The sequence below is a fragment of the Populus alba genome, chromosome 13 (assembly GCF_005239225.2).
Source record: "Populus alba chromosome 13, ASM523922v2, whole genome shotgun sequence".
Lineage (NCBI taxonomy): Eukaryota > Viridiplantae > Streptophyta > Magnoliopsida > Malpighiales > Salicaceae > Populus > Populus alba.
This window is the reverse complement of record NC_133296.1, coordinates 15,436,058-15,449,394: the sequence shown is the minus strand read 5'-3', so window position 1 is coordinate 15,449,394 and position 13,337 is coordinate 15,436,058. Positions and strand designations below refer to the sequence as shown.

At 32.6% G+C, this 13,337-nt stretch overlaps 2 protein-coding genes across 2 annotated transcripts; one reads left to right on the top strand and one right to left on the bottom strand.

Moving 5' to 3' along the window:
- Window positions 1–417: 417 nt before the first annotated feature.
- LOC118028175 (cytochrome b6-f complex iron-sulfur subunit, chloroplastic) lies at window positions 418–2,669 on the top strand. Its single transcript, XM_035031714.2, has 5 exons — window positions 418–577; window positions 688–929; window positions 1,309–1,426; window positions 2,052–2,234; window positions 2,391–2,669. The coding sequence occupies exons 1-5, from the start codon at window positions 539–541 to the stop codon at window positions 2,490–2,492; spliced, it is 684 nt and encodes a 227-aa protein (XP_034887605.1). The 5' UTR covers window positions 418–538; the 3' UTR covers window positions 2,493–2,669.
- A 2,918-nt stretch (window positions 2,670–5,587) lies between these two features.
- LOC118028164 (uncharacterized GPI-anchored protein At4g28100) lies at window positions 5,588–8,149 on the bottom strand. The gene is made up of 2 exons (XM_035031704.2): window positions 7,055–8,149; window positions 5,588–6,161 (listed from the first exon to the last, which is right to left on the bottom strand). The coding sequence occupies exons 1-2, from the start codon at window positions 7,667–7,669 to the stop codon at window positions 5,820–5,822; spliced, it is 957 nt and encodes a 318-aa protein (XP_034887595.1). The 5' UTR covers window positions 7,670–8,149; the 3' UTR covers window positions 5,588–5,819.
- Window positions 8,150–13,337: the final 5,188 nt, after the last annotated feature.

Genomic DNA, 13,337 nt, shown 5'->3' with positions numbered 1-13,337 from the left:
TTGCGTATAGACTCCTAGCCATTTTTCTTCTAGCAGATCTCTGTTTTAAATCTCGGAAAAAGGAGGTGGGGAATTAGAATGGGAGGAAAGCTGCATGCCCCTATTATATCATCCAGATCCCATGGATCTCCTATAAAATAAAACGATTAAATTAAATATAAGCATTAATTTATAATAAATTTGGTTGGGATGAAATTACGAAATAATGAAGGTCGAAAGACACAGACATCTGTTTCTACCAGGAAAACTCATCGAATGGAAGCCCTAAATCCCCTCTAATCCAATGCATTTCATTTTATATATAGTGAGTATAAAATGAATCTCTAAACATGTGGTTTAGAGATTATTGGGTATTTTCAAAAGTGTTTTCAAAGAGAAGCAATATCTCTAAACATGTGGTCGTGTGGCACAATACTAGCTTAGGTGTCTTATCTAGTATAGTGGTGGTCGTTATAGTTTTAACCGCATTCTTACATCACCGAACCAATCACAACATCATCCAGAACACTCACTTTCCTGTGCCAAAAATCCTCAATCCATGGCTTCCACTACTCTCTCCCCTGCCACTCCCTCACAGGTAAAAAGAAAAGGGAAAAAATCCCATCAAATAATGTTTATCCTTGAACTTAGTTTCTTTCTCTTAGACTTTTTCGATTGAATTATGTGTTTGTTTGTTATGTGTATTAGCTATGCTCTAGCAAGAGTGGCATGTTCTCTCCTACACATGCAGCGTTTGTGAAACCAGCAAGGACAAAAATGGTGACAAAAGAGAGGATGAGAATTGCATGTCAGGCTACAAGTGTTCCTGCTGATGATAAAGTGCCTGACATGGGTAAGAGGGAGCTTATGAATCTGCTTCTTTTGGGTGCTCTTTCACTCCCCACTGCTGGCATGTTGATTCCTTACACCTATTTCTTTGTCCCTGCCGGGTAAGAAATGCCATCTCCTCCTCTTCTTCTTGAATGATAGGTTCAATTTATCATGGAAAGTACGTATAAGCTTAATTGTTAAGTTCTTCAATGGAAAACTTGATCCTTTTAAAGCCCCTCTTCCTAAAATTCTAGTTCCACTGATCATCTTAAGAAGTTAAGAGTAACAAATTCCCCATGTTGTGTTTAAGTTTATAAATTACTTCTTTGTTATTAATCTTGTCTGCTACAAGTTCTAAATTGGCCATTCACTACTGCTGTAGTTCATTTGTTTAGGTATTAAATTGCAGGCCATTAGGAACGATAACATACATCGTTCCATTGGGACTTTGCTAAACACAAATTACTTTTTCTTGCTGTAATTGGAAAATCTTAACAGACTTGGAGGTGGTGGTGGCGGTACCGTTGCCAAGGATGCCCTCGGAAATGATATCGTTGTAGAGCAATGGCTTAAGACTCATGGCCCTGGAGACCGAACCCTTTCTCAAGGATTGAAGGTACTGGCAGATCTTTTTTCTCTCCTGAAGCACACGTTTTTTTATTTCTTATTAAAAAAGTTCATTTACTACGGAAAAGGAACAGCAAGGTTTATTGTTTTCTTTTCAAATTATCAGTATTGTATTTATTTAGTGTCTTAGTATAAACATATTTAATTCGAGAGACAAGGTAAAAATATAAAATAAATGTCTCTGAAACAATTTAAAATGAATTTTTATACTGTTATTGTAAACATTTTTGTTATATTATGTGCCAATTGCTTGTGGTGATCTTTATGACGGTGTACATTTTCCTCAATCATGTTTTCCTTCCAATCTTAAATCATATTTTCCACTTACTAATTCGAAAGAAAATATAGTATTCATGCCTTTTATTTTCTTGAAAGATTTTATTAGAATTTGCAATTTATGGTAAAGAGATGTTTGTGCGAATTCAACCATCGTTCTCACACTTCTACAAGGGCCTGTAAAATTTTGTTAAACTAGATCTTTTTCTTGCCTTTTGAACACAATTTTCATTAATGGCTAATCTGTTTGGTGCTCAAACGTCCTTTGAGATAAGCTTTAGATATTCTGAAGCAACTTGTAATAATGAAAATTATCTGGATTCTTTTGTGGACTTCAGGGAGATCCAACCTACCTTGTTGTTGAGAAAGATAGAACTCTTGCAACATATGGAATTAATGCTGTGTGCACACATCTTGGGTGTGTTGTGCCATGGAACCAGAACGAGAAGAAGTTCATCTGCCCCTGCCACGGATCCCAGTACAATGACCAAGGAAGAGTTGTCCGAGGACCAGCTCCCCTGGTAAGTCAAACAGAATTTCCCCAGCGGATTAGTTAATTTATCTTAGATCATGAAAGAACAACAACAGTTGTTCTAAATCAACAATTAGTAACAGCTTACTTGATTTTTGATTTCACACTTGTCAATAACCAACTTCAATTTTACTTCTCGGCACAGTCATTGGCATTGGCTCACTGCGACATAGACGACGGCAAGGTGGTCTTTGTTCCATGGGTCGAAACAGATTTCAGAACCGGAGATGATCCATGGTGGTCTTAAGTCACTTGTTAAATCAATCACCATATATTTCATATGTTCAAGTTGTGAACTGGTTTGTTTCGCAACAGAGCCAAAACATCCTATGTCATAGAAGCATGCTATGTGAATATTATGAGCTCGTAAGATGTAAGGATAACAATATAGTTTAAAAATGGATGATCTTGGGATGTTTGGTAATCTATTCCTTATACCTTATTCTATTGCATGGTCTTGGATGTCCTTAGCCTCGAGGTAATGGCAGTCACACATTATCAATAGGCTGTAGCCGCCATACATGCCAATGATCAACTTCCCTCCAGCAACCACGCGGCTTTCATCAGTAAGGGTGGTCTCCTCTGCAAATCGCAGCACGTATACTCACCGACGAATGTGACCGGGTCATATAAACCCGGTCGGTTGAGTTCACCCAGTCTAGTAGTTTTCGTTTCAGGAATCCGGTGTTACCCAACCTGCATTGGGTATTCAGGTTTAATCGAAAGAATACCAATGTAAACTGTTCAGGCACCACAATTTCAAACCGTCGGACCGAATGTGGCTCTGCAGATTGGCAATGTCATGAACCTGGGACCATAATCGGAGGAATTTGAACCTGGGACCTGAACCCATACTTGTCAAACCCGGTCTAAAAAGATGAAAACTGGGTTTTTCTAAAAAAAAAATATCGCAAGAAGTTTCTTGTTCGCATCCTTCCTTAGATTAAGAGCTAGAAGTTAACATGGTGAACAAATCCACTTACAATTAATCCAAGCTAGGTCTCCAAGCTAGTGAGCTGTTTGTATAAAATATTCTTGAAAGTTAAGATATCTCTGTCCGAATATCTATGTTGTGATCATCATAACATTGATGGGATATTTGACTTGAGCTATTTTATGAACTTTTTCACACTCCAAGCAATGGAAATCGACACGTATGTTGCTTTCCTTCTTTTTATTTATTAGAGGGAAACACTTTTTTAATGATAGATAAAGAAAATATAAAAGGTCCCACCTTCTTAATCATGGAAATTTTATATAAAATTCATATTTAAATCTACTCCTTGATGGATGATTTCCACGGGTTTTGTTTTGGTATTTTTTCTGATACTTCACCAATTTAGTTCAATTTGTTGCAGTGCTAAGTTGTATATGTTTGCAGTAGCTATTTGAAAGAAAACAATTATGGCAACACTTGACGGAAGGGTAGCTCCTGCTAAGCTTGAGGTTTGTAAATTCTATGTTCTTGAAGAAGTTTCATTGATGTAAGGAGGAAACTTTGCAACTAGGTATTGTCTGTGTTCTTAAAGAAATTTCTGGTGTGCTAATTGTGCAGTTTATGCAGGGAAAGCATGCTGCTGTGCTAGTATGATGGCTGCTTGGAATTGGTTGCCTAGTTTCTTGCTCCCAATTGAAGATTATTATGCTTACATTTTCCAGGTATTTCCCATCTCTACTAAATGATTATTAGAGATGGAAGCTTAATTTTATTTAAACAGCGTTACTTGTTATTAGAAAAGAGAATTTGTCACATGCAAACTCACTTATAGAGTTCATGCTAAGAAGCCTATCATGAAAAATTATAAGAAAATTAATAATTTTAGAATTTGTATAAGATAATTTATAATGGGCATATAAACTCAAGAAGATATATGAAATTTATCTAATTAAAAACAAATATAATTTATTAAACTAATTAAAAATTATATGTGAAAAATGAAACTCCATTTCTCTTTCTTGAAAATTGTTTCCTGATGATAGTTTCTGGAAGCTCTGCTGTTCGTTTTCCACCAAAACCCAGTAGCAATGCAATTTTCTTCTCTTTTATATGCATGTCCTTCACTGAATAAAATAGAAAACGTTATTTTTTTAATCTCAATTCGAAAGTTTAAACGTGAAAAATGTTTTATATTAACTTCTATTGGCTTTTACATAAATTTACCACTATTTTATTAATTTTTATAATTTAATTATATAGAAGGAGTATCGTGAGGCTCAAATTTATAACCATTTATTTATTTAAATTTTTAATATTATATCAAACAATTATTTTAATTTATTATTTATATTTGTATTTCAAAAGTATTTTTTTTAATTATTTTTTATTTTTTTATTTACTTTAAATTAATTTTTTTGATATATTGATATTAAAAATAATTTTTTTAAAAAAAATTATTTTAATATTTTTCTAAATAAAAATAACCATAACTATATATTTTTTCTCAAGTGTGATACTTTACGAATAACTTTATATTACTCTCTACACGTTTCTCCTACTTAAATATTGAGATCCCTGTTGAATTTCTTGCTTGTGTGATGTTTGAGAGTGCTTCAATTCATTTAAAGTATCTGCTGGCTGATCCAAGTTACCATGGAATCGGTCTAAACCTCTCATCACCTGGGTCACTTGTGGGTCACGGGATAATTACCGGATCCAATTATAAAACAGTAAGCACAGTATGAAACTATGAAAGCACCTTCCATGGAAGGCAAGACTAGCACAAAAGGACAAGTATTGAACCGCACTAAAACATGCATATGCATGTGAATTCATATATTATGTTTCGAATCCATCAACTAACATAAATTAATCAAACTTTTCATCCAAAACTTTATGGTTTAAGTTTAATAATCAGAGATCCTAACCCCAAGACTATTAATGTGAAAGGATCTACTCTTGCTCATAATTGACATTAATAGACGACCAACATACTCAGCCTTGGGGAACTGATTCCTCGATCACATTGATGTGCATTGCTGCCATTGATACAGATTCCTTTGATTAGTATTAAATTAATCAAACTTGATTGTTTAATATTTCTTGGTAAATAATCCCTAGAAATACCCACTTTTTTCCTTCTATAAACATATAAAAAAAAATTATAATACAATCCATGTGAACCAGCTTTCATTTGAACAAATTTGGCAAAAAAGCAAGCGAAAACCATGAAAAATCTACTGGTTTTCTAACATGGGACCGCATTGAGTGTTTAAAAAATATAATAGCAGATGTTTTTTAAAATAATTTTTATTTAAAAATATATTAAATAATATTTTTTATTTTTTAAAATTTATAAATAATAAAAAACATTTAAAAAATTAATTTTTTTAAAAAGTTGAAACTTAATAAGAATCAATCCCAAAGAGTTCCTCCTTATAAAAGATGTCGATGAACAGACTCCGGCAAAAACGAGCTGAAATTTACAGAGGGCTAAACGACAAGAAAAAAAAAAATCCCCAATTAGCCCGTTTTAATGCTAGTTTGTCTACTAGCTTCACGTGATTGCCCTAAAACAAAATGTACCACCAAAAGAATTACAGGGTCTAGGGCAAAAAGTACAGTAGTATAGGGCATTCACCAACCACTAGCTAGAATCATTAGGGGTAAAACAAGAAAACAAAAACCAGGCCATGATGATGTTGATCTTGGAGAAAACGATGACTGTGTCTTCTCAAATTGAAGTGAATCAACAGCCAAAGGCATGTTCTCTTGATCAGGGCTACACTTGGATTCAAGCACTGGTGGGTGCGTGCTATACATTATGGCTCTTAAAACAGCAGAAACAGTCGGTATGTACTCAGTTTTGTTTCTTGCAAGGAGCCAAGTTAGACCCATTAGCTGGCAATCCCTGTTGAACATCTTGCTTGCCCTCTCGTCTCTTGTGCTCCTGTCTTGTGTTCCATTCTTGGCCTTCAGCTGTAAAAACAATCACATTCAAGATTGTTTTGGTCATAAGAAAACAATGCACAAGAGATGAAAACAAAAGGGTTTTTGAACAAGGTGGAATACCAAGGAGGAAAGGTTGTGTGCAAGGAAATGGACAACCAAATTGTTTGCAGTGTCAAAGGTTAGGTAGAGGGCACATGGGAAGGGGTAGGGTGACTTTCTGAGGGTCTACCCTAGAAAGCTGTGGTGAGTTTTCACAAAACAGCAAAAAGAAGACCCTGAAAGTAAACCTACACTGCCCCACTTCACTTTCATGCTTCTGCTTCTGCTTATTCAAGTGCTATTTTCACTATGCAATGCATTAGTCAATACATACCTAAAAGCCCAATTATTATAAGCGTGATAGCAGCAGGAGCAGGAGCAGGAGCATATACTCTTGTTTTTTTGCTTTGAGTGAGAGTCATAGAACCATTAACAGAAAATGAAAACTAGCCCTTGCAAATCCCCTAAAAAGTCTTACTAGTCCTTCACACCTTTTTCCACTAATTTGCTTGTGAACAAAACAAATTACTTTAGACAACATCAAGCAAGAATGATAATATGAACATTATGACGAAAATGCCCTTCAAATTGTTGTGAAATCCCCTAAAAATGCCATGAATAGAGGCAGGCTACTCATTTGCAAAGTCAAGAAAAGCTCGAGATCACCAACCCCAGGAAAAAAGGGCAGTCTTGAAATGAACCCAAAACTCCAATTTTTCAGATGAATTAATCAATCGAAAAACCCACAAAACCCCCCCCCAAAAAAAAAAAAAAAAAACCCACAAGAAAACCATCCTTAATAAATGAAGTAATCCTTCTCTCCATTGAAGATGAAATATTCCCAAGGAGCAATAAATGTAAAATTCCTTCTAAAAACTAACCTTTTGGAGGGCACCGAGGCACTTAGTACACCCTGCATAAGAGGAATTCTTGCAATTCTTCTCCAAATTCGTTACAGCAGCAGTAGGAGTTGCATTATGAAACCCAGAACTCACATTAAAAGCAGCAGGACAACTAAGGGAACTAATATGATGAAGTCTAATCCCACAAAAACACAGTATAGCATCACAGCTAGCATTAGGCTGTGGCAACTTCACATTTTTACTCAAAAGTGCACTTTGTAATGAATTCACACATTTTTGTGAATCATCAGGCATCATTGGAAAATCAGGTGATGGTGTCGGGGCTGAAGCGTGGATTTGAAGGGCTGACCTTGCATGAGCTGCAAAGAGCCAAGCTGCAAGAACTGGACAGCACCGGCTACGGTCAAGGTCTCTGCCACATGCATCATTCACACCACCAAAAAGTTCAGCTGAGAGGTCCAAGTGGCAAATTTGAGACTCAGTTTGGACTGGAAATGCAGGGACTGTGTTGGGGTTTGAATAGTCTCCTGGTTTTAGAGGCTGGTTTTGGCCAGAAACTGGCTCAGCTAGGAAGCTTGAAAGAGAGAGAGTGAATAAGGAAGTAGAGAGGAAGATTGCGAGAAAAGTTCGCATCTTTAGTGAACTCAAGAAAAGGGTTTTGCTTTTTCTTGGCTAGCTCTTGTTGTTAATGATGGTGTTGAGTAGGTAATGAGTGTGGATGGATAGATTTATGGGTGCGAAAGAAAGCTGTGAGAGATTTTGATTGGGAAATGGAGAGAAGTTAAAGGAATGATGGGGTTTTGAGTCTTTTGCTTTTCAGAAGCTTTATCAAACACTATTAAAAAGAGAGTTCCTTTATGGTTCTTGAAAACTATCAAGGAAAAGGGAGAGTGCGTCTGCTAAAGATTCATGAGATATTCAAAGAAGGAGTGGTTTTAGTGGGCTTTGGTGGTCTTGTTGTCTGGCTTAGAAAGATGGTTTCCATTTTCTTTGTTGAGAAGATGCAGATCTTGAAATCTAGAAGGAGAGAAACATAAAAAAAAGGAAGTGGAAGATTTGTGGAAGATGACTTGGAAGAAGTGTCTCTTTCTGGTTTCTTTCGATACCTTCCACTTTTTAATATTTGTGTAAGAAATGACACATTATGGATTCATCATCCACATGAAAAAGGCCAAAGATACATCATGGATTCATCAGCCACGTGAAAAAGGGCAAAGATCTTCTCTTGTTCCGAGCCAAGGATAGTGCTAGATAATACCATGTTTAAGTTGGGTTTGCAATTATAATAATTATAATAATTTAAAATATTTTTTATTTAAAAAATATATTAAAATAATTTTTTTTATTTTTTAAAAAATATTTAATATCAACACATTAAAACGATTTAAAAATATAAAAAAATTCATTTTAAATAATAAAACATTTAAAATTTAAGGAAACATGATTTGCTCTACATTCTTAAACACATTCTTATAAAAACATAATCAAAACTCAGTTTTGAAATCAATTTGGGATAAGAATCTAGTTATGAATAAAAGAATCACTTCAGGTTGGTTTTGTTTTTAAAATAATATCATCTTATCAAGAAAAAAATTCAAGAGTTGAAACCCGGGTTTTAACTTGAGTTACAAATTGTCCCAAATGTTTTGCAAGAATTTTTTTTGCATCCCGAATAGTTTAAATCTTGGATGGACCCGGTGGGGAACGAGGCACCAAATTCAGGATACAAAGCAATCATCCATTATTGTATAGTAATTTTTTATTCATGTGCTTTTAAGTCCTTTTATTTTGTTTATAGAGAAGGGAAAAGAGAGAGGGGTCCAATGGAAAACAGAAGAGATTCGTTTGGCAACTTGCGATGATCATGTCCTTTTCTTTTATATTCTCTAGCCCATGCTTGCTGGATGTCATATTTGGTCCCTGCACTTGTAATGTTTTGCTCAGTTGGTCCTCTAGAAATATTCATAATTTTAATCTCTTTTTCTAACTTTCAAAAATCGTTCAAGACATCTCTCGTTTGCTTGTTAAAAAAATTAATATTTTGACTCAATTAAAGATTAATAGAATTAAAATTAAAAGCGAACCAATGTTGTGTTTCTAAGTTCAGTGTTGTTTTGATCAAAATTAAAAATAATAATTTTCCATTCATTAATAATGGAATTTCTGAGATTTTAGTATTACCTTTTCACTTCTAACTACTCATTATTCTATTTTTCAACCACTTTTCAGTTGTAGAAATCATCACACAACACCTTAAACATCATTTATAATCATAAAAAACTGTTTCAAACTCCAAATCCAAAAATTTATAAGATTTAAATTAACTTTGAAATTCCATTATTAAATAACAGTTTAGAGTAAAAATGATGTTTGGGATATTATGGAGATTTTTTAATTTGTAGGTGAAAATGATGATTTTGAATTACAAAAATTCACAAAATGATGATAGGTCAAAAGGCATCTACTTTGAACTGTGGAATAAAACTACTAAAAAAAATAGATGATAATAAAATTTTAAAATTATAAATAACTAGTTTATATGCTCGTGCTATGTTGTAACTCATATAAAACAAATTGAATGTAAATAAAAATCAAGCCATGAAGAAACCTGATCCATGAACTTTTTTAGGAAAATATTCCTTAGTTAATTTCATTTCTTTCTATTTTTATTTCTCTACTTTTTATTTTGATGCTTTTCTAGTTTTTTTTTCTATTTGAATATAATATTTTTCTCCTAGTTTATTTTTTCTATTCAGTATTATTAGATATTTTTCTATTTTATTATATTTTATTATGATGCTTTCCTAGTTTTTTTCCTAGATTTTTTTTTTATATTTAGTATTATTAGGATTTTCTTGTTTGTTTTCTTATATATATATATATATATAAAAGGTTGTAATAGTATTTTAACAAATGGAGACATGAAGGATTAAAATTAAGTATTTTAAGAGTTCTACTGTATTTCTAGTGTTATTGGTCTTTAAGGGATTTGACTTGTAAAAAACCTCTTATCCTTTGTCCCCGTGCATTAGAATTATTTGGTATTGTTATTAAATTTGGCCCAGCGAGTCAACTTTAAAATCTCTTAACTTGATTCCTTGTCAGGCCTGAGTTTAGAATTAAACCGTGTAGGAGTTATCTTGGCATAACTTGGTTGATCCAAATGCAATCGATCAACCGATATAAAAGTTTTGAGGGCAAAAATGATAAAAAAAAAAAGGAACATAAATCAAATCTTACGACTCAATTACTTGCCTAGCTTGGGTTTCAAGTTAAATTGTGTAAGAGTTTTTCCAACATGACTTAGTCAGCTTAGTCGGTCTAAAGACAACCCGACTAATTGGTAATAAAATTATAAGGATAAATTTGATAGAAAAAAATCTTCTAACTCAAATCATTGTCGAGCTCAAATTTAAAATTAAATTGTATAAGAGTTATCTTAACATGACCTAATCGATTTAGTTAATTTAAATAAACTTAGATGATCGTTAAAAAATATATAATGATGAAATTGTAAGAAAAATGAAATTAAAAGAAAAAAAATAAAACAAAATGCAAGTACTTCACTTTTTATACAAATAGTGAAGTGCTGTAATATTTTCATTTCTTTTAGAGTGGATAAGGTAAAAAAATCTTTTAATTTGGAGATTATTTTGGTACATACCTATATTCTTATAAATAAAAACTCAAATGAAATACTCAAATAATTACTCTCCCAAAAGATTTATCCTCACATTTTTTATATATATACAAAAACTAAAGAAGAAATGATGCAATACCTAGGATCCATGCAAAACAAATGATGAGGCAGCAATATTTTAGACATGGAAAAGGAAAAGACATGACCCTTGAGAACTGATCATCAAAATCAGCACAAAATCTGATGGTTTGCTTTAGTGAAGGGCAAAGCAAAGATTAACAAATCTTTTGGATTATACCATAAAAACAGAAACATTTGGGACCATTTTATTTTTTCTATAATATGTACACAACATGGTGTGGAAGTCAAATAATGTGAAGGTCCTTTCCATTCCTTGCACGGGTCCATGTATGTTTCTCTATGATGGGTAAAAAAAAAAAAAAAAAACAGAACAAGACTGAAAAGAGGGGAAATGTGCTAGTAAATAGAAAAAGGAAACAATAATTGTGGAGTATTTCTCAATCCAATTATGACCTTGCTTACTTAGGATCCCTTTCAATTACCAAGTTTACCCTTTTAAAAAATTGTTTTTAAAAAATTTTGTGATTGAATCTTTTTTCTTTTTCTAATTTGAAATAGTTATTACAAATGATAGATAAATCATAAAATTAAGTTGCAAAATTTTTTTTTAGTTTTGACTAATTAACGAGTCTTAAATTAAATGAATAAATAATCTTTTCAACGAAGAAGTGTTTGAAAAATGTATAAACAAAATATTTAAATTCCAAATATTACTCTCTTTTATCTTGAATTTTATATTGATTATCATTTTTTATTTCTGAAATTATATCAATTACTTTTGTTTTGTGTTATCATATACAGATGCAAGTCGGTTGGTCAAATAATGTTAAAAAAATACTTCATAATTTAGCTTGTTGTCTATGCGGTAATGTCACAATTTAAACCATTTTTAATTTTGAAAAAAAATATTATATTTTTTATATTTTTTTAAACCAAACATAGTTTAAACCAGCACAATAAAAAAAAAAAGTTTAAAATTTTGCTTTTTCAAGAAGGTGGCCCTAGAAAAGAAATGTTGTAGCATTGGAAGAGGAGAGCATCCCACGGACTTGACATTTCTCTAATGAATTCTTTTGAGCAACAATGGCTGCTTGGCTCGATCGAGTTGCTTTGCTTGATTAGCTGCATCTCTGGGACATGAGTCATGCTTGACAGCCCAAGACAGCTACATCATGCTTTTCTTTAACAAAAATTGCTTTTGGGATAACATAAAGTAATGAAATTGCCTGGACAGTTTTGTTTTCTTTATTCGGTGGAAATTGTTTTAAACTTCAATCCACATGGTATGCCCACTCCTATAGAAAGGTCTATATATATATATATATATATATATAAAAATGTGAAAAAAAGAGAGTAAAAAGATAAATTATTTTGTCTCTTGCAGGGTTTACATGTTTTTCGAGGAATAAATCGAGTTAGTTGAGTTGCGCATCTTTATTATTGAGTTAAGAAATGATTTTCCAACTTGGGTTCATAATTGTACATTTTTTTTTTTAATTTTGAGGAGGCAAATACACAGTAAAATGGGAGGCATAAATGAATTGATCTCTCTTCTAAAGAAAATATTAATTATAATTCAATTTTCTTTCACCCATGATCTATAAGAAAAATAAAAGAAATCTATGTTGGACAACTACCATCCAACCCAGCCAATATTCTCCATTTTCAAGCTAATATTTCTATATTCCTTGCATATTCGACAATATTTCCCACATAAAAAACTCCCTTTTTGTGTGACAAAAAGTTCTATTAAATTGAAAACTATAGAATAAAAAATAATAGCCACAAATGGAAACAAGAAGAATATAATGTAAAAATCAAAGGACGAAACGTAAAGCGCCAATCAAGCAAGAATTATTCCAGCATAAAGTTCCTTTACCAAAAGCTTCCCATCTCTACTCCCTATGATTTTTTTTTTAATCTTGTTTTTCTCTTTAATTTTATTTGCGTCTTAGGGTTTGGGTCCCTCAGTTTCAGTTTTTGTGACAGAAAAAGGAAGGACCTGTCCCTTGCTTGAGCCTTATAGTACAACGTCAAGAGATTCAAAATAGTGAGGATATCTTCGTTTTGTAAGAAAAAGCTTGGTAATGTAGGGCTATCACCATGGTTCTGCAAACATTTTTGTGCATGTAGGGCTATCTGATATAGCATTCTGGGGTCCGTACAGTATAATCTTTATAAATTAGCATATTTCTATAATCTTAATTTAACACATTAAAATAATTTAAAAAAATATTAATTTGATGAGTTTTCAAATAAAATATAATTTTAAAACATATTTAAAAGTAAAATTTATAGACTCAAAATAACACCCTTTATTATACAATTGAATCTCTCTAAAAAAATATATTTAATTGTGCTAAAAAAGGGTAAAAAATATTCAAGCCCTTGTAGCTTTCGCAATGTTTCTCTTTGGCCTCTCTATTCGCAGTAATTATGGCTTTATGTTCTTCATTTCAAGCAACACGAACCAGTTTTCTTGCCAGAAGTCAATAAAAAAAAGAAACATTGGTTAGCATGGCTTATCTGCAACACTTTCAGCAATTCAATCATCAAAAAAGGAAAATCATAATTTCGATT